The following is a 21,587-nucleotide window of genomic DNA, read 5'->3' as shown; positions in this document are numbered from 1 at the left end:
GTATGTTATGACTTCTGGTGGTCCGTTTTCATATGTGCAACATTATAAATTCATCCTTCCGTGCCGAAGTGGTTCATCCGGTTGGTGCCTTCACCTGATAAAACGGTTAGCCTTCGAACTTTGTTCACAGTAAGAAGGTGAACCCGCGAGATGTGAACGCAAGGGGAAAAAAAAGAGCACAAAAGTAATACCAACCCCATCGATTCGCAACCGCCAAAGGCGGTGAAGGCGGTTCAGTCTCTCGTAATCAGCTGTAAGCTGCAAGCTCATAGTGAGGGTTTCCTTGCCAAAGCCGGCTTTTTGTACTTGATCGTACTGTTGTGTGTCGCTGTCGCTCTTACCCTTTCGGTTACGGTTCACGCTAGAACATCCCCCGGTATGTCTTGGAAGGGTATGTCAAGGAAGAAAAATGATAACATCTGTGTGAACGTTCATATAACCTTTACCCACGAACACACGCGCGCGCGAACCGAGCAGACAAGCCTGATAAACTTCTAGTAATACATTAATTTCGCATACAAAACCGAAAAAAAAAACAAACAAACCGCCTCGAAAAGTGGCCCCATGCCATCGTTCCCTTTGACGTTGATAAGATATGTGGGTTAGTGAGAATGAAAATTGGCGACATTACGATGCAATCCTCATTTCCTCATTTATCCACCTGAAGGATTAAGGGGCTTTGGTTTCTATTTTTTTCATTTTCCGCTTCTTGAAACCCCCCGCCGGCGAGTCGATGGCCGTTAGTTGCTAGGCGCAAGTAGAAACAATTCGTTTGTCCTCAAAATATGCCCCATGTCTTTCGAGGGTCGTTTTCTTATTCGGTGTCTGATCGGCCGTTTCTTTTTCTTTTTCGGTAAGACTTCGGATGAAATTCGTTTGGGTGGATTGTTGATACAGACGGGAGACAACTGAGGTGACCGAGAGGCCGATTCGACAGTGTTTATTGCCAAACGGTTGGACGATGTCCCGTTTGCGAACGTGGGAGTGCAATTTATATTACACGCCACGCGGCGGTCAGCCATATTTTCCCCCAGCACAAAACTTCAAACCCCAACCGATTTCCGAATCCATGTGAAAATGAAACTCCTGCTGTTCGGGGGGATGATAATGTTTTCGCAAAGGCAAACATTCGAACACCTGTTGCACGGTTCATCACCATCGAAGCAAGAAAACAAATATTTCATCGACCGGCTCTACATGTTGGGCCTGGCCTGATAATCCACAGGCTGGACAGCTTCCCACGACAGGAGAATATGTGCTCCACGAAAAAAAAAAGCCACAAAACACACATGAGATGAGCTCATGGTTGAGGACCTGACTCGGTGATGAACTGCACCGGCAGCACCTTTAACCATATCAGCTTGAACTCGAGAGACTCGGCCACATCAGCTGATGCAACCTGGGCACGCAATCTCGTGGGTACGCCGCTACAGGTTAAAACTAGTATCAGTGGAACCAAATCATAAACCGCTCATGACGCTACATTCAGCACTGATTAAACATTTTTATTACGCGAAGTTTTGCGTCCTAACGACTTGAGGTCAATGCAGGGTGAAGAAAATGGAACGCTAGGATTTTAATCAATGGTGTGACATAAACGTCTCATGCACTTGAAGAAAAGCTGAAAATGGGAAGACAAAGTTCTTATTATATTAAAAAAAAAGTATTAAATGCAATAGACCTATCTGGGCTAAAATCAAATTAAATCAACTGTCCATTATTTGTAGTTCGTACGAAATTAGTTTAATGATTTTACTATCATCTTTAATTGCTGAATTGAAACTAGAAACTCAAACTATACTTTAATATAAGGTCTTACATTTTATATTTGAAGCAAAAATTATTCAGAAGATTTTTAACTCAGACTCCAGACGCAGCGAGCTCGGTGGATGGACCAAGTGGAGCAGAACCTGCGGGACATCGAATGCGACCGGGGATGGAGAGCAGCAGCCATGGACCGGCCCCCCCTGAGAACGATTGCACGACGTGCTCAACTATGAGCGGGCCATTAAAGAAGAAAAAGTAATTCAAACTCCAGATCTCGCCTATACTAGAGAGATTTTCCTTCAGTAGTAATCTACCAACAAGTTTCAACATGTATGGAAATTTATTAAGCAAGGAGCAAAACACGCTATTGTGAACGAGAAGTTATAAAAATTATAATAAGTTGTCATAAAGAAATCTTGTAATTCTGTGAGACGATTTTAATTGATCCTTACAATTCTTTGTGATAATTTTCTTTAGTTTTCATATAAATATCATACTGGAAGTTTTCATATAAATATTTACTTCATGTAACAGTAATACAACATTATGAAATACTTCGACCAGCGAGCCATCCTGAGGCGCATCTTCCTCGAAGGTAGTAACTGCTTGTAGGGCAGTGCTGTACACAATTAAATGGTGTTAATTCCTCCGCCCGACCGTCGACCGCACTATACACTGCAGCGACACTGCAGACGGATCACATCTGTGTACTTAATGATAGTGCGATCCGGCTAATAGTAAAGTTGGACGAGTCACGCCGCGCACGGTTTGAAATGATTCATATTTATCGCGACGCCGCGGAATGATGTTTCCGTTCCAAAACATCTTTTCGAACATCTTTTCGAACGAACGAAGTTTCATGAGTGTCGTAACGGATTAGCACCGTCCGGAGTATGCAGCGTAGTAAAGTGGGAGTCCAGTGGAAGTGGATAACAAATGCCACTTAGTCACCGTTTCTGAGAAATCATATGAGAAAACATATCATCAGATGGAAGCTTGTTAGTTTGGCAATACTTTTGAATTGATCTAATCAATGAGTTCGTTAATCAGACGGATTGGATGAGTTTGATCACGTCAACGCCTTACCGAAGGTTAACGAGCGTGTGTCGTTTAGCATGGGCAGTGCACGCAGGTGTCGCAGTGGCCGACATCTTTCATGCGCACATCATATGCTTGCCAAGATAAAACCTCCATCAGATCGTAGAAAAATAATTTAATCCCTCCCCGGTTTCAGCTGCCTCCTACGATCACAGCGGATCGCCATCAAGTCAGCGTCATGTTTACGTACGTGACGTCACACACAACCGGTGCCGACCGATCGTCTATGTTTGCTTGCGTGTGTATGTTTGTATCCGATTGACCCGGGCGAAGGTTGGGGCCCGTGCTGCATGTCTCGACAAGGCGCATACCATATCGCTTGCTTGGCGGCCACCAAAACACCACTGGCTCAAGAAGTAGCCTTTCAACGACGCAATTTCGGGGCGGCTGGATGTTTGTGTTAATGTGTCCGATACGTCACGTGCGTCACTCGCAGTCAAATCGTACCGAAATGATCCGGACTCTCCACTTTCGTGTGGGGCGGGAAAATCCAAAACGAACCAAAACAAATAACCCCTGCCGGACTCCAAAAGATCCGTACCGAGCGGAAGTCGCAGAACTTAAACCGCGACTTTTAGAAGTTTACGGTTTAAAATTGTTTCCAAACAACATGCCGCTTGGCGTGGAGAAGCTTCAATGGAGGATTCCCGGCCTTCGACCCATGCTTCTGGTCGCTTCGATCGGCCCGAGACCGGTTTGAACCGGCCCGGGGTTCAGGCTTGGGATTTACCACCATTCGGTACGTCCAGGCGGCATAAGATGGTTAGTGGAGCAACGCTTTGTTTACGGAATGCACAACACTCGGGAGTGCGTATTTCTCGAATGTCGACTGCGCAGCTTCGTTCCCGGAGCGGACACATTGCGACATCTTGATAAGCAATGTTGAGACGCAAACACGACGTACTTGGGAGGAGGACTGAGATGTGGTCCAGTAGCGGGGATGGGGAGTTTCCCGGCCTGCAAACACATCCGGGGACCGTCAAACATCAAACTTCACTTATGGAGCGACCGAGCGCGGGCCAATTTCGCGACCAAGGGCGCCCATGGTGCCAACGAAGACGGTTGACATTGACTCACGGGGAATACTTTCTCAAAGAAAACAAAACGAAAAAAACAACTGCCACGGCTCTTCCGCATTTGGGCAGGATTTTTATCCGGGAACTACGACATCGTAGTGGAGCAGTCGGTTTTGGGCGTACCGGTTCCCTGAAACTTGTTGTCCCTATCGGTTCCCGCCCCGAGGGGGTGTTCGAAGAAGATTCCAGCAAACGAAGATTCCGTGCTCCAACGGGGGAAGCACCCTTGGGAACGGGAGTGTCGGTCACGTGATGCCGCTGGGGATTTGTGTTGTGGAAATCTGGCAACGTTTAACGTAGCCGAGGCGAACCCGGGAACAGGTTATGCGAGGCCACCGCGGTGGGGAAATTAAGAAACTCCCTCCCGACAAAAGCGGCGTGTTAATCCAAAGTTGGCGAGTTCATCATATACTCGTCTCGGTGGCGCTGGATGAAGCGCGGAAGGGGATAACCTAAAGCGAGTGTGGGGTCGGTATCGATCATGATCGAATCGTAGAATGGGATTTGCCTAATGACTGCGTGCCACGATGGTATGCGTATGCTAATCGAACGTGCTTTCCCGCGTCGTTTGAGGTCGTGGAGCATGAGTAAAATATTAAGTTTTATTTCATGACTAATCGGCTGGCCAAAATACGATTGTCAATGTTATTTACATCGGTACTTCCCCAGTCTGTTGAGTTAATTCCCAGCCATAACATACACAGAAAGTAAAAGCAGTTCGCTTTGTGGGACATTGTTTCGCTATGTAACCATCCCATAAACATTTTACAAAAAAAAAAACAATACTGACCCAATTACCCAAGACCATTGCTTGGGCTAATACTCTTACTTCTTCTACATAATCTGGACATTTATATGATCGATAACAACAAGAAAATTAAATCTAAATGACGCAATAATTCCATAAAATTACGTACGAATTTCAAAACAACAAGCTTCAGGAACCACTGAGCTACGTAATACATCGCAAAACAACGCTATGAACATAACAAAAACAAATACATCCAACGAAAAACATTTCTTATTGTATGGATCATACCAGAATTTCTTTAATCTTTCTAATTGACAAGAACGTGATAGTTTTAAAGTTGGAATGAACAACCGGTCGGAAAGTTCGAAAGTCGGAATAATTTTGGTTTCAATGCATATGGTTAAAAAACAATATGAAAATGAATTGATTTGTTTTTCTTTATAACAAGAAAAAGTTATGCGCACATTACAATGCGCTAAACGTGGTAAATATTATTGAATCCAACAACGCATAACATGTTCCCAAAATATGACGCATTTTTCTACCAACGATGCTGCTGATGCCCTCTACATCATACACACTCTAATTTCGAGTTTCGAGTAGAGTTCGATTGCAATCTTATCTTTCATTGAATGAAACTTTCAATTTGTGTGAAGGTAAAACCTAAAAGCCATCTCCTCTGCTTAGTGTCCCTTCCCCCTCTCTGATACTCCCACGCGAGATGTTGAATGATAACGGACCGGATGGAAGGAAGCGTCAGTTATGTTTACGTATGTAACTTTCGGTATAGTAAACACATTGTACCTGAACGGACGTCATCGAGCACGCCAACATACGGAAAACTCGGTGAGCAGGCAACGGAGCAACGGAGCTGAGATGAAAAATAGCGTAATAAAATGATGCCGAATGTGGGTGACAAATAGAGAGAAAAAAATACCGACCGGCGCAAACAACGAACAACAATCTATGTGGCTTGCAAAACATCATAAATGGTAAGCTGGAGCCAACCAACAACAACTCAACAGTAGGACATGTATGCAAAAAAAATGTGAACAACACAATCAGGAAGGAGGCTCGTTCTTTTGGAGCCCGTTACTGGGGGCCGTTCCAAACCACATCGCATCGGTGCTATAAACATGTGATGGCAAACAAACATCCATCCCGGCTCGCCGCGTGCTACGATCGTGGACCGATCATACAGCGCTCGCCGATCGGGCGGCCTCGAACCTTGGCGATTAGATTACACGCTCGATCCAACAACACCCCCAACAGACCATCGTTGCCAAAACACCAGCAACAAACAAACAACGCAAACGGGTGGGCACACGAGCCGGCCACTCTTCCTTGGATGGCCCCGTAAGGAGCAGGACCCGTCTGGAAGAAACCCTTCGGTGCCTCAACCTCAAACGATGATGTAGAAATAAATGAAATCTAGAATCTGAAAGTGATCGTGAAAATCTATCCGTATACAAAATACATTTAAAAAAAGACTGAAACAAAACCCGTGTGCATTAAGAAATATGCGTTTTCTTCCTAACGGTACAATACTTTCAATTGTGTTTTGCTAAATTGATCACCTGAGGGATTAATGGCAAATTTTGACTGACAACAAGCCTATCGGACAACACCATGGGCCGCAGCACGTCGGATGGTTTGGTACGATTATTAGCACGTTATCATATTTTTCTCCCGATTAGCGCAAGAAAAAAGGACCAGCAGTGAAAGAAGAAAAAACATCCTTCCTTCCCACGAAAACAAGTTCCTCATTCCTGTTGACGGTGTCGATTAGGATCGGTCGAAGAATGACCACGGTCAACACGTACACGGTAGGACGTTGGGTTCACCAGGTTCCATCACATCCCCCGACACCTTTTTGCAGCATATCGTAATCGTCCACCAAGCAGAGCAAGCCACCACAGTGGAGATGAAGAAGAATAATAAACCTTAACCGACCTATGTACATACATTTATTTCGTTCAAGGAAGGACGTTAACGCGAGCCGCGGTCGAGATCGAGAGCGTGCAAAAATAAGCTTGTTTGTTCCAATTTTACATCGTGCCGGACATAACATCGATCGGCAAGTTGATCGAAAGGACGTCATCGGAATTCAGTACAATCGAATGTTTACGGCAAAACGTTTGCATCAATCAAATGATGGGATGGGTTAGATGGACCGACATAGGCATAAGAATAGATGCTTTGATTATCATATTTTCCCCGCCTCTGATAGACAGATACGATCATACTAATCGCTACCCAAATAAAAATGACATGAATTATTTTCTGCGACAGAAGAAAGAACGCGAGATTGAACCGACAGTTGCTCCAGTGACCTAGAACTTATTCTAGGAAGCGAGTAGCTGTCCGTCGAATGTTAATAACCCGCATCATAATTAAAAATTGTTATCACGATGACAGTGAACCCTTATGGAATGAGCTCTTTGTAAGAGAGGGTTTAACTTTAAACTTCCTTTGAATGCAGGATAACTACTGCATTGAACGGAATGCATCTTATCGAGTGCCATGGACATGCTGACATGTCCTTGTGTGGCTTTCATTATCCCTGATAACATTTACACTGGCTGAAGAACAGGATAGTGTGAAGGCCTACTGGGGTGGCCTTCATTTGTTTTAGAATAATCGTCTTACAACTTAATTATGGAGTGGTCATTGCTTCATCATTTTTGCAACCATCGTTGAATATTCCGGTCTATCGCTTTTCCGCCTCAGGTTAAGAATATTTTCTGTAGCGTACGAGCGTACCGTTAGTCGATTCCCTTGTCCCATGAAGTAAATTCACCTGCAAAAATGGAACACCGTTTCCGTTTGCCCTCTGCCTGCGGTTACTTACCCTTCATGAGGTGATTAAAATTCGATACGACCGATGTCGAATTCAGCCCGTAGTACGTCGTAACTGAGCGGGTTAAATTCGATGCCAGCTTGGACATCTGCTGCTGCTGCGTGCCGGACGCCGATCGCATCAAGACACTAGCGGCCGTGCCACTGCCAGCGGAAAAGTCCGGATCATCCGCATCGAACACCACATTGTCCTCCCATTCGGTCACGATGGCACTACCAGCAGAAGCATTGTCGAACGGTTTCATTCCAAAAGAACCACTTTTGCACGTCTCGGAAGGGGCGTTTATGGGCTTATGTTATTATCCGACTGGCACTAGCAGGGAAGGGTTGACCTAAAACAACAAAATAAAAAATTCGATTCGTAGACAACGGGGAGCTCAAGAGCATTACCATACACTATAGGAAGGTTAATTAGTTATCAGTGGCGTACGAAGAAACCAACCGTAGGAAAACGGAACACCGCGCTAAGGCGCACGCATCTCATTACTTTGCATTACCGACCGGCGGCCAGTTTCAAATGGTGTCAAGAAAGGTGACAAATTCAAATCAAGAAAAGGAAAAATACGAAAGAACCATACCCGCCCTGTAGAAGCCGACGGCCATGCCACGTGGTCGGGGACGACTTGATAAAGAGTTTATCGTGCGGGAAATGCTTCCAACGTTGGAAATGATCAAATCATTCCCGTGGTAACCTTCAATCGCTGGAAAGCTTCGAATAACGACTACGACTAAAAAAATAACACGCTTGCACGTGCGGAAAGATAAGCTTGAACTAGGCTTTTTTTAAATGCACAGAAAACAGAACATCATGGTCCATGACGTTATCCGGTTGGATCCAAAAATATCATGGCTTGTAACAGGCAGTTCCGCCTCGGTCCCGGTATAACGATGGCACGGGGACGACATGCAGGACAAAGCACAAGATAACCGTAAATTTATGATGTACTCTGCCTGATCTTCCGGAAGCAGTTTAGAACCGCATTTGCATAGCAAAACGAACGAAAATAGATCGGACGCTTAGGCGAATGTGGGAGACGAATGCAAATGATTTTCAGTCAAACGCAACTTGATGGAACTATTTTCCTTTCTTTTGGTTTGCTGATTTAAATTATAATTTGCGTATTGATTATTTAATGGTTGATGGTTTTCAGTACGAATAATCAACATAATCAACATTATTTTAAGGACACAAATTAAAGCCTGTAGTAACACCAACTGTATGAACAGCTGCTGCCGGGCAACAAACATTCGTTATCAAAATATACCGGCACAACAAAAATGCTAACATCGTGATACGGCAATCACCTCTCGGCCTAACGTAATGCTGTACATTTCCAGGGCAATGTCGGCGGAGGAGAGCTTAGCAAAAGCGCAAAAAATAACAAGGTACGATTTGTGCAAAGAAAAAGATTTGCCAAATTAAGCGTAGCAACAAGATAAAAGTCTCACCTGTTCGTTTTTCGGTACACACCCCTGGACTGTTTGTTATCAAAGTTATCACCTCTTATGGAAGGAAAACAACTTTTCTTTGTTCCCAGCCACCGCCTTCGCTTCCGCACCTAATCTTACAACTCAGCCCGTCAGCTGTGGGATGATTATCGATTCAAAAGGATTCCTCCGTGTTGATGCACGCGTGAAAAACACGCACGTACCAAAATAGTCTAGGCTAGTGGTTCTGCTCCACTTACGACTAGTTCTGTTTTAGGGTTTACAATGCCCAAACTTTCACTGGCTTTCCCAAGTCAATCGTATGAACCACAATTCGCAATTCCATGCAAAACTAACACCAGAACAAAACTTACCACTGCAACGATGTTTTCGGAAGGAAAGCAGGTCCTTTTTCCTTTCTGTGCACCGTATGTGGAAGGAAAAACTGACCCTTTTCCCAAAAACGTTGGCGGCAAACGAATACACTACACTTTATTTTGCTAAATTGGTCTTTGGAAAATATTTGTATCAAATACAAATGACAAATGATGGGATTGTCAAATTTGAACCGGTTCCATACAAACAAGGTAAATATAACTCTAGGGAAACTAATTTTAAATTTAAGACTGAAAACCGTTAATGTATTTTTCATCGAATTTTAGTTGTTCTATAAAAATGATAGATTAAATAAATTGGAATGAAAACATTAGGTCTGGTAATATTTCTTCCTAATCTTTTGCTCTCCCCTATGATAAAAGTATTAATTTGAACGTTGGGTTTTTGTGCAGATACAGAATTCAATATTTGGGGTAAAAAAACATTAACAATACGAATGCGTTTATTACTTTAGCATAATTATCTAGCGGCGATTTATCAAAGTAAAAACTAGATATCTAATTTGATAAGCCAATCAAAATGCAGGGCATCAAGTATTCAATGTATTTCGGATTAAACAAAAAATCAACCGAAACGCAATCATTTAGTTTAAAATGTAAGTAACAACACCCATTGCTACCATTGCACGGGGAAGGAAACTTTTGGTTTTTATTGTTTTATACATAAAAAGCTGTTGCGCACCGTCGTGCTCGTTTCACTTACTGCTAAGGGGCCGCGACGAGAGTGGCAATAGAAATCACGGACTTAGGTATGTGGTTATTTTTCTTCTTCTCAAGGATCACTCTACGGTGTGCGCGACAACTGTCTGTTCCGGTGCTGATGATGACTGTTCTTCTTTTCTTTTATACTAACATCCTCGACTACTAACTAGTAGCGTGCATAGTACAAGACCAGAGTAAGTAACGGGCGTTTTATATGATACATAATAAAATATACAACCAAAAACGATTAAATTAATTGGTAATTTGCTAGGTATTAAAGAAACAAAAATCGTTACAAATTCAACGAGTCAACCGTGACGTGTAGAATGTTCCTATTGGCGAGGAGGGAGGGCATTGAGATGTTACCACGCGACATCATGCTGTGTGGCGACTGCGATTGGAAGCTCACGTCTGCTTGATAATGTGTCGCGAGATCAGATCGGTCACTTCGCTCGCTTTCGGTATCAAAAATCGGTCCATGTCGGTGATGACGAGGTTCTCCTCCTCGGGGTAGCCGTACTTGAACGTGATCAAATCGCGGTGCCGCTTTTTGGCCGTTATTTTGACGATACTCTGCAGCGAACGGCGCACGATGATGCGGGCCTGATCGTGGTGCGTTTCCAACTCGCGTAGCACGATCATATGCGTGGCCGTCACGAGCAGGTAGCTGTCGTACATGTACCCATTCAGATGCACCTCCTTGCACTTGAAGTGGCGAATGACGTCCGGGCTCTTCAGGAAGCTCTGTATCGAAACGATCTCCTCGCCGGTGTCCGACTGCCGGTTGTTGGCGGCCGCTTTCGTGCTGCGCGCAACCGAGGAAGTTTCGCTGGCCGCCGAGTTCAAATCTTCGTCCTCCTCGTGATCCTCACCAATGCTAAAGACAGGCGGTACGTTTCGGTAGCGCTTCCCATTGCGATCGTTCCGTGAGACGTGCTTCTCCGAACCGGGAACACCCGACCCAGCACCACCGGTAGTCGCATTGGGATTGGAAATGTAATCGAACAGCTTCTCGCGTACCTCTGCCGACTTGGTTTTCATCGCCAGCGACAGCTTGCTGAACAGATCGATAGTCGGCTTCCGATCGCCGTCCGCGCCATTGTTGTTGGTCGCATGGTTTCTGCTTCGTTGTTGCTGCTGCTGTGAACTGGCACCCCGTTTGAGGCTATTCGTTGCACTGCTGCTGGCACTGTTCACACCGCTTTTGAGTGCCTTTTGGTTGTTGTTGTTGTTATTCGATGCCTTCTTACCGAACTGTACCTGTTCCTTGTTGCACAGCAAACACTTGAGCGGATCGTGATCCTCGAGGCAGTCGACCATACCCTCACCGAAGTACTCGTGTATCGCCTCGTATCCGCCCGTCAGCAGCGAGACGTATTTGGTGTTTTTCTGCAGGAAAGAAGCCACCACCATGTGCGTGTACTGGTCTTCCTCCAGCCGGCCGGATCCGAGAAAGCAAAGATGTTCACCGCCAGCGTTCGAATTGGCATCAATGGCATTGCGCTGGGACCGCAAAAGCCCCTGGACGGCCGTTTGAAATGCTTCCGGTTCCTGTAGCATAAGGTTACTGTCTAGATGGAACGCGGTGGAAAGGTGACCGGCATTGTACTGCTCGGCCGGGCGGCAATCGACAAGGAAGAACCGTACCGCCTCCGGGTGAGGGTTCTCGATGGAAGCATTCTCGATCAGCTCGTTCACCGACACGGGAAGGCAGAGGGCTTGCGAGACAACCGAACTTCCCTCGGTCGTGCCACTTTGCGCCCCGAATAGCACCTGCAGCAGATCGCGCTTGAAGGAGGCGGGCGTTTTGACGGAGTAATACTGGGCGAGGGAGCAGAAATCGAGCACATCGTCCGCCTCAATATTGCACGGCATGTTGACTAGAAAGCTGACCAGTTCCTCCTTGGTGGCGGAGGTTTTCATCAGTAGAATCTGATCGCGCTGGTTGATCAGCACAATCAGACTGAGGAAGAACACGAGGAATGGGTCCGATTGTTGGAAGTACAGGTCCCACATGGACAGCACCACCGGGAGGGTGCAGGTGGATGCGAACAGCGTCTGGAACCAGCCCATCGCGTAGCAATCTGGGGTGATGCGCTTCGTGTCGAGTATGGTGCACAGTTCCGGATCGTGGTACAGGAGCAGTAGCCGAAACACGTTGAATACGGTGCCGTTCTTGACGCACCCTTTTGGAATGTACGTATCACGGATAGCCTCGAAGAGGTTGTAGGTATCGGAGCGGATCAGTTTCAGTGACAGCAGGGGTAACATCAGTTCGACCCAACCGTTGTTCGGCTCGTACCCAAGGGCACGGTTCTTACAGTAGAACGTCAGGATCGACTCCAGGTCACACACCACCGACACCTTGTCCTCGTCCTCGTTGCCAAGCTTGTTGACGAAATCCTCGCAGTCTGCGCGCAGCTGCGCCTGAAACGGGAGGTCGTAGATTTCGTTGAACTGCGCCATCTGGTCCATTTTGTTGCGCACGCCCAGGCACACTTGCCACACGTCCAGCCGGAGCGCCTCCGGCAGTGCCTTTCCGTGGCATATTGCGTAAATGTCGTCCACTGTGCAATCGTCCTGCAGGGCAGACTCGAGCTCTATCAACCTGTCGTCCATGTTAAAATCGTGGGGAGAAAGAAATGACGAAAGCACAAACACGTATTACCACACGGGGGTTACTCCTCCACTACTGCCACCAAGCAGTCGTGAGTCAACACGCAAAGGTGTTCCGTCTTATCACAACCTCCTTATCGCGGCGAACCACACCGTTTTTCACGTCATTGCTTACCACAAACCCGCCTCCATATCGCAAGCACGTTAGCGTATTGGGCAAGAGAATTTCACGAAGGAAAACTTTCACGTCCCTCGCGCGCCACAACACCTCGGCAAACTGTTGTCGTTTTGTCGCTGGCCCTTCTTGACGTCTCTTACAAAGTGAGACGTGGAAAAGCAACCATCGCACGGCCTGAAACTATCTGCTAGACAAAAATACCAATTAAAAACGACGCTTTTGCTGAGAAGCGGAGAAAATTGACTTTATTTTCCACAGCGACACTAATTTGCCAACCCCAGTATCACTGGAATTGGACTGACAGCTGAGTTGTCAATTTGTAAACCCAAATTAGTGTTGGCAGTATCGGGACTCGGAAGATTCGAAGATTCGATCCCTAGACGGATTCTAAAGATTCGAATCCCATCTGACAGATTCTAAAGACTTGGATCCAATTTGACGGATTCTAAAGATTTGATACGATTCTGACTTAATCCTAAACTGTTTGAATCGACTCACAATTATTTGAGTCGAATTAGTAACATAACGAGTCAATCGAGAGACAATGTAATTGATTTAAGTATACTCAAATCGAACGCTGGGTAGAATGTCCAATGGACATAGATTGAGTTTTTTGCGCGATTTGCAAGGTTTGCTGTAGAAAAATTCCTGGAACCTATTTTCTACAAAGAAATACAGTAGAATGTCCATTATCCGAGTTGTTCTACCCAACCAAACCCATTTCATCAGGACCAGACAATTTTTACCGAATTCTGAATCGGATTCTGGGGATTCAGATTAGGATAAACAATTTCCAGACCGACATTGATTTGTTTACATGATGGTGATGATGATGATGATGATGATGCTGATGATGCTGATGATGATGATGATGATGATAAGTCCCACCGCTTACCCCTACATAGATTTGAGAGGGACGAAAGTATCTTACGATATTAAATATAAGTCACCAAACGAGAGGGGGCATTGGGGCATTACGCTCCAGAACAATCGTATCCAACTCTGCTCCATTCATACAACGGTCGCCATCGATTGCACAAGGAGGTACATCTTAGATTTCCCAACTAGCAAAGGGGACCACTTTCCTGAGTAGGGCAGGTATTTTCGCACAATTTTGGTTAACACCTGAACTGATATCTTCAATATGTACGTAGTGAACAAGTGTATCGTTATAGTTTAGTTTACTAATCTTATTGCCACTTACAAAATTACATTAATTAAACACGATTTGAGTAGACAAGTATCACAATGGAGATATAAAAAAGATAAGCTGTAATATATTTTTAAACTTGGCGCATGGTCACGCTGTTACCATAAACGCGTGCTACATGTGGAAATGCTAGCTTTTCCCACCTTTCACACAACATTCTGAAAGCTCAGATAATTTTCCTCCTTGAGCTTTTTCTATAAACACTACCATCAAGCGTGAGCTTTCCCTCGTCCGGAATAGTATATATAAAAAGGAAACGTGCTGGAAACCCCCAGTTGAACGGTGTGTTTCCACCAGTTGACTTCGAATCGGTCGGGGCAGCTACTGACTGCACCGATAGGATCCAAAAGGGTGAAAAACCTTCAAGCCAAGAATAATCTACAGTTTTATCCGACGGTGCACGAGACGGTTGAAGTGAATTTTTGATGTGAGATCTGGCCCAAGTGGTTGTGGAACCGTTTGGTTTTCAGTAAAGTTTTTGGACGGGGGAGAGGGAAACTTGCTCTTCTGTATTTTTGTCCTGTTTTTAGCATGTTCGACTTTACTCGCCTAACTCGCTCGTTCTCTAACACGTTCTATCTAGGGTGAAGCGCAAAAGTGTAAGTGCTGTGCAAAGGTTTTACCGGTTTTTCGTTTGAAATGATGCGACGGAACGCGAAGGCATCCGCGGCCACCGGGCGTGTCACGTTGGCGATCCTGGTGTCGCTGGCCACCGTCGGGGCCGTGCCGACATCGGTGCTAGCAGACTCGAAGGCAGCCAACGGTAAGTACCGGACCGTACGCAGAAATTATCATTGTCGGTAATGCGATAATTGCAGCAAGGGCTATAGTGACACTAGAATAATATTTGCCATCCAGCAATGGGGCGCCAGCTGGGCAGGATGGGAAATGAAACGAAAACTACGCATTGCCCTATAACAGTGAAAAAACATTTTCACAAGCATCCACTACATTAAATTGCATTTTCTCGTCGCATTCCGAGGCACGTTGCGTCTGCCATCTGACCTGTTGACAGCAGCACCACTCAAACGAGGGACACTTGTTACGCTTATTGGAGTTGATTTATTATGCACCCTGCATGCATGTCCGTTCAAACTCCTTTCTTTTGTGTCACCATATTTACTTTTCCGTAAAATGTGTATGTCTTTCGTGAGTCCATTCCGGAAAAATGGAACATCCAGCAAAGGTCGTAAGCAGCGGTCGACGTGGAACGGCTTGTTTTCCCCCTTATGTCACCTGTACCTTGCCACATGTAGCTTGGACAACGCCGGAAACATTATCTGCTTTATATTTTTGTGTCGCGTCTCACCACATATCCCTAAACATGACTTTTTGACTCTCCTTTCATTAGTTGTCGAAAAATCGATGGAAAACTGTCACCATAGCACTCACCGCGGGAAATAAGGATACTGTGCATTCTGGTTTGTCCTGGGGGGAACATGCGAAAAGTCCTTTAGCAAGAGGTGATGATGATTTGTGCCAAGAAGTTTACACAGATTACGAATAGAGTCCGTTTCGTCCGTAGTTTTCATTTTGAAACTACTCTATTGTGAAGAAGGAATCTACAAAACATATTTTACTTACAATGATTGCATCTGCAAGTAAAATTCCTACAAGAGCTTAAAACTGTGTTAATATCAAACCAATCCAACATTTAACAAACAGTATGTTTCAGATGCAAAAAAAAAGGTATCCTGATTCATCAAGATAATCTAGACGGTTAAAAAATCATTGAGAGCGTTGAATCGATTCCTATATCTTGTGATTCAATTTTTACATCTTCCATAATATCATGTTCTGGTCTATCCGTTGAATCACTTCACCTTCAGAGCGAAACTCTTTCCATATGTTTCAATTTAGAAGATCCACTGTCTCATTTTTTTATTTTGGAGATTTAGATAATTACTACCTAATACTCTTGAATTTCTAGTTCAGTTAATATGTTTACCTGGTTTCGATCTCAGCCATTTCGTTCAGTTGCGTCGCACCTTTGGAACTTGCTTTTGCATAGCTTGCTCTCGACCTCATTTCCGCGGACAATCTGGTTAAAAGTTGTGGAGGCACAACCGTTGCGAAAGCTAATTCCAAAATCAGCACTTGCAATTTCATCCACAGTTGTGTACCGCACTGCTGATGGATGGTGGAAATTGAAATCAGCCCAAAATTCATCGCGGTTTGGTAAACTCAATTATGGATTTCGGTCCCTCTAGCTGCTACTACGTCAAGTGGTGGCAGTCTTTCAATCTAAGCGAAATATTGCGGGACAAAACTGTGAAAAGGTGCGGAACAGAAACGTGCTTGAAAAGCCTCCACCTATCCCTTCTTGGTACAAGCATAAACACAAGCACGAAAACTGGTGCCGCTTGAGGTTGATGGTTGGTCATCTAGGAAGTGCCTCGGTGAACCGTTGACCACCATACGGGATATGTTCGGTACGGGTTTCCGGGTTCGTAGCAATTTACCGCAGAATCTATAAACACATAAGCAAGACAGAGCGATTCCATCGGTAGCCCGAACCGAATCGTGCTTGGGACGGAGCTACTCAGCCGGGAACTAGAAAATAGACGACTAGTGGAATCACTTGTCAGACGCTGGTCACTTTACGATAACGATGACGACGACCAGGACAACGAACCGAAAAAAAAACTCACTACTCCTACTCAGGCCACAGGCCGAACGAAACAGCCCGGCAACAACAGGTTGCTACCGGTGCTAGACAATATTCTCCCGGAGCTGGGTTAGGATGTAAAAGGTGGCAGCTGAAAGTGGATAATGAAATAATAAAATTTAATTTATGATACTTGGTTTCGTCCGTTAATGGACATCAGATTGTATCCCGACGCTGTTCGACTGATGCGAGAAGAACATGAACAGAAAAAAAGATATCCTCCGGTGGTTAAACGTAGGAAACCCGTGTAGCGCCCTGCGAGACTAAAGCTGCGAGGAATCCGTGACACTAAATCACGTGTTTCGATGTGAAATTTTCCACATGTGTGATGTGTGCTCTTCTCGTGAGCTTATTCACTACCGTATGGGCAGCATGGCTGTCGATTGGTACAATTTTCTCCAGCACTACGTAATTGTAAAAATAATTAAAAATAAGAGATCATCGCAGAAACTAGGATTGGTATTTAATGCCGAAAAGTTAAAATTCAGTCCCTTTTATCGGTTGAACGTGATTCGGCAGTCCTTAATTGTTTTTGATTTAAACTTTTAATTCTAACAGATGGTTTCAGTCCACTAGGCTCCATCATGGATCGATAAATTTCAAATCCATTTTATTGTCCAATTTTGGTTCTCATGTTCTTGTCATCATTGTTTTGTGAAAATCGTGAAAAATTCGAAAAAATACTAAGAAATATGCCTAATTCAACGATTTGTTTCTCTTTTGGAAAAAATACGAATCAACCATTCAACGGTCATTCGTAGGGAAATGGAACCATTTTTAAAGTTGAATCAATTTAAAATAAACAAAACAGGTGCATGGGTCTTATTTTCCCCCATGCGGGCAGTTGAAAAGATAGGGATTCTATATCAAATAAAGCTTTATGTGTTACGAAAAAGGTGTAACCGCAGCCGCCTGTCCTTTCCAGCCTTTGACAATCCTGTGGGACACTCATCACCGTTACATCCTATTTACTTAGGATAACTTCGAAGTGAGCAAAAGGTACATTTTTGTCGAATGCTACTAGCGCTAGGTAGCTAGATTCAATTGCTCGTCGTGAAGGTAATGAATGCAAATTAAAAATAAAGCAGTATTGCTTAGAAATTGTGACACAAGGTATGACATTTTCAAAGTTAGTTTCTCTCTAATAACAAGATGGTTTGCACACATGGACCTCCTATCACATGGACTAGAAATATTGTAAGCAGTCCCAAAGTGAAAAGTTTGGAATAGAAACTAGAAGAATATAGGCATGGTAAAGATTCAGAATGTTACCCCATCAGATGATTTTGAGTTTTTTTGGATTAACGCTGATCTCATTCACAAAAAATGTTGTAAACGTTCAATTTGCGAAAACAGTTTATTTATGATCTCTCGACATTTCTCGACTTCTTGTTGGTTTTGTATTTGCTTGTTCTTCAACGCTTAAGCTTCAGGTTCCGGAGCTGGGGTGGGTTCAAGCGATCCCGAGCAAATGGCGGTCAGCTGAGTTTTCGCCAGTGTGATGTAGTCGCGGAATCGCGTCTCGGCCGTAACCATGCAGGTGATGTACACATCGCGGATCGCCTCCAGGTCGGCCTCGAGGGCTTCCAGCTCTTCCTCCATGCCGGCGGCCAACGGTTCGAGCTTGTCGCTCAGGGAGGTCAGCTTGTTGCGCAGTTTGGTGACAATGTTCTGTGGCGTGAAGAACACGTTGTCGCCCTTGAACACATCCAGCAGGCGCAGATCGGTCATCGCCACCTCCAAGTTGCCGATACGGCCGTAGTACGACGATACGACGGTGTCCAGCGCCTCGTCCGCCTTGTTGACGCAGGTGGTGTATGCCACACCGATCAGGTTGACGTTCTCGCTGGTAGCCGTTTCGATAAAGGCCATGCACTGGACGTCGGCCTCCGCGGTGTTCTGGGCGCCAATCAATTTCTGCATGTCGTCCTCCTGCTTGATGATGGACACGACGGACGTTTCCTTCACCGTGATGATGTCGCTGTGGAACTTAACGATCGCGTCCGAGCCCTGGTGCTGAAGCTCCTGCAGCTGATCGTCGTTCTGGTTCATCGCTCCGGCGTACTGCGGTGCCACCTCCTTGAAGGTGCTGATCACCTCCACCGCACCGGGACGTTCGGCGTAGGCGCCGCATGCCAAAGCCAGCAACAGAACGAACAGTTTCATTTTGATTTACTCTGCGATCTTACCCTCGTCTCGACGATGCTACCACGATTGTGCGGCTCAGTGAGTCTACTGAGCCGACTTAAATACTATCTCCTACCACATTTTGGAGGCCAACGTCGCATAACAACAGTCTGCCGTGGCGCATATTCTCTCATTTTGTGTTTGCACACGATAAGCATCTCGTGGGGAAGAAAGATTAATCCACCCGGCTTCTTACATGTCACCCAAAATTGAGAACATGCAAACATTGACCAGAAAGTTTTCTTTAAATCTTTTTCTTTTCAACTCCCGGATATCATAACATAATCAGGTTTTTTTAATTCATCTTCAGAGTTTAAACCCGAGGTTTTTATGGTTTCTAAACCATTACATAACAGTCATAACATTCAAATGTTTGCCATTGCCAAAAACAAAATGAACTCGGTGCAGATTCTGTCTGGAAAGTGACACATTTGTTAAGTCATATTTATGATTGGCATGAAGAGGTCTTCTAAAGGCTTTCGGTTGCATAGCAACAGTTAATTCTTTAACTGTACACATTTTCTTATAAAAAGTTGGCTGTGTTATATTTGAACTTCATTTTATAATAATTGTAGATTAAGATTATTACGAGAACATCTAAATATTGAAAAGAAGAACACTACCGCCATAGTGGTGCTTCGTGGGGTGCGGAATTAACCGTGGATTGCGTGGGTTCGCACCTCAACCAATACCGAGAGTTTCAGGTGTTCAGGTCTTCAAAAATCATGTATGCACCAAGAAAAAGTATGCAGCAAGTTTTATAGTAGATGAAATGGAAGAGTGATGCTCATAAAATTAAAAGTTACGGTATAGCTTCAACTCGGCATAGGTTTAGGTCAGCTATGTCCCGGGGTCTCCGGACAATCATGTTCGGACATGATCGGACATGACAACATCGTTGTCTCCTTTTGACATCTTTATTCGTTGTGGAGGTTTCGCAGGCGAAATTGTGATATTTAGTCTATGATGTTAAATTAGTCAATTCAAAAGAGTATTTTAAAAGTATTTATAACTCAGTAAATTTTGCAAGCAGTTGGGTTTTTTTTTATTTATCGTAAGCAATTTGAAACGTTCTTCTATCGACAGTGTAGGAGCTTAGACAGCCGGAACCAGGGTAGCGCCGCAGATAACGGTCAGCTGCATCTCGCACATCGACAATCCCTGCTCCAGAAGGGTGTTGGCACCGACCATGCAGGTGTTGTAAGCGTTCAGAATCGCACCCAAGTCGCTGGCTACAGCGACTGCCAGAGCCTCAACTTCGTCGGCGGTCAGGGTTGGGTTATCTTCCAGGGAAGCCAGCTTGGCGTCCAACTTAGCAATGATGCTGGCAGGGGTGTAGAACACGTTGTCGCCCTTGAAGACGTCCAGCAGGCGCAGCTGGGTGACCCGGGCCTCGAGCGCGCCGACCGAGCCATAGTAGTCGGTCACTTTGGTGTTGAGCGCAGCGTCGGCCGCGTTGATGCAGTTGGTGAAGGACACACCGGCCAGGTTGACGGTCATCTCGCTGCTGGTACGCACGAAACCGAGGCACGTGGTGTCGACCGTCTCGTCCTGACCACCGATTTGCTCCAGAATGTACTCCTCACGCGTGATGACACCGTTAACGAAGGTTTCCTTCGAGTTGATGACGTCCAGGTGGAAATCGACCAGCTGCGTGGTCAGGTTGCTCTTGATGCCGACCAGTCGCGATTCCTCGGCATCCATCGCAGCCTTGTACAGAGGCGCCACGGTCTTGAATTTCGTGATGACCTGCTCCGACGCTGGGCGAGCGGCAGCCGCAATGCCCACGAGGGCCAGCAGAACGATGAAGCTCTTCATGGTTGTAGCGTGTTTTGGGCTGTGAGGTCCACGTTCCGAGAGTAAGCTTCAAAACTGAATACTCCTCGTAGACCACTGGAAGCTTTTATAGGGATGGAAACACGTTGGAGCGTACGCCCGGCACCTGGCTCGATCCACTATTTGCCCGCTAAGCCACTGTAAACCAACATCTTTTTTTCGGAATTACTCGGAACTGTTTACAGATCCAAGTGACCGAAAAAGAAGGAAGTGAATTTTATCTATTTGTCAAGATCATCCGAGATTATGGCCACCGGAGATACCACCAATACAAGCTCAACTACAGATGACTTAGGAGTGACCAACCAGTCGTCTACGGAGCAGACGTTTTCTAGCTAATATTTACTTAACCGTAGACATCCTGGGAAGCTTCACTCTGACGCGTCGACCGCATTACATTTTGGTAGATAAAGTTCAAAAGATATGCGAATTTAACAGAACAACCTTGAATCCAATAATTTATGACACCTTCACACGGGAGTCTGTGCTAGAGCTACGAGGAAAGACCAAAAATTATGGCACAGAGGTACCGTTTCAAATTTATCCAGGTTATTCACTTGGAAACAAATGGAAAAACGTTGTTGACAAATTGTCTGCAATCGTCGACATCCTTAGAATTATGAAGCCTATATGGATAAATTGAAACAACCTATATCTCTGTTATGAAAACGATTGCTGGGAAACTTACACTACCAGTAGTAATCACTGTATATTTTTTAAATAGACAGATTTTTACAAAACACTAAGAGTTGGTTATCAAATACAGACATACACAATTGCAACACCAGCGTGGAAAATCGTCATGCTTCCTCGTTT

The 21,587-nt window shown here is 45.0% G+C and overlaps 3 protein-coding genes across 4 annotated transcripts in view; 1 reads left to right on the top strand and 2 right to left on the bottom strand.

Annotated features, from left to right (window-relative positions):
- Positions 1 to 7,867, bottom strand: part of LOC131281669 (protein pinocchio) — a 28,896-nt gene extending 21,029 nt beyond the window's left edge. Inside the window, exon 1 of the mRNA XM_058311017.1 lies at positions 7,544 to 7,867. Coding sequence (XP_058167000.1) covers positions 7,544 to 7,796 — 253 coding nt within the window. The 5' untranslated portion in view covers positions 7,797 to 7,867. The remainder of the gene's footprint in view (positions 1 to 7,543) is intronic.
- A 2,360-nt stretch (positions 7,868 to 10,227) lies between these two features.
- LOC131281668 (TBC1 domain family member 23) lies at positions 10,228 to 12,884 on the bottom strand. Of its 2 annotated transcripts, none has more exons than XM_058311015.1 (2): positions 12,868 to 12,884; positions 10,228 to 12,684 (listed from the first exon to the last, which is right to left on the bottom strand). In XM_058311015.1, the coding sequence occupies exons 1-2, from the start codon at positions 12,882 to 12,884 to the stop codon at positions 10,482 to 10,484; spliced, it is 2,220 nt and encodes a 739-aa protein (XP_058166998.1). In that variant the 3' UTR covers positions 10,228 to 10,481. The 2 variants fall into 2 exon arrangements, with proteins under 2 accessions (XP_058166998.1, XP_058166999.1); XM_058311016.1 differs by lacking the exon at positions 12,868 to 12,884 and having other exon boundaries at positions 10,228 to 11,213; positions 11,274 to 12,695.
- Positions 12,885 to 14,722: 1,838 nt separating this feature from the next.
- The window catches only part of LOC131293106 (uncharacterized), a 32,817-nt gene continuing 25,952 nt past the window's right edge, over positions 14,723 to 21,587 (top strand). The window contains exons 1-2 of the mRNA XM_058321184.1: positions 14,723 to 14,847; positions 21,093 to 21,097. Coding sequence (XP_058177167.1) covers positions 14,723 to 14,847; positions 21,093 to 21,097 — 130 coding nt within the window. The remainder of the gene's footprint in view (positions 14,848 to 21,092; positions 21,098 to 21,587) is intronic.

This window comes from Anopheles ziemanni, chromosome 2 (assembly GCF_943734765.1).
Source record: "Anopheles ziemanni chromosome 2, idAnoZiCoDA_A2_x.2, whole genome shotgun sequence".
NCBI lineage: Eukaryota > Metazoa > Arthropoda > Insecta > Diptera > Culicidae > Anopheles > Anopheles ziemanni.
Note: the sequence above shows the minus strand (reverse complement) of the source record. Positions and strands in the feature narration are given on the sequence as shown.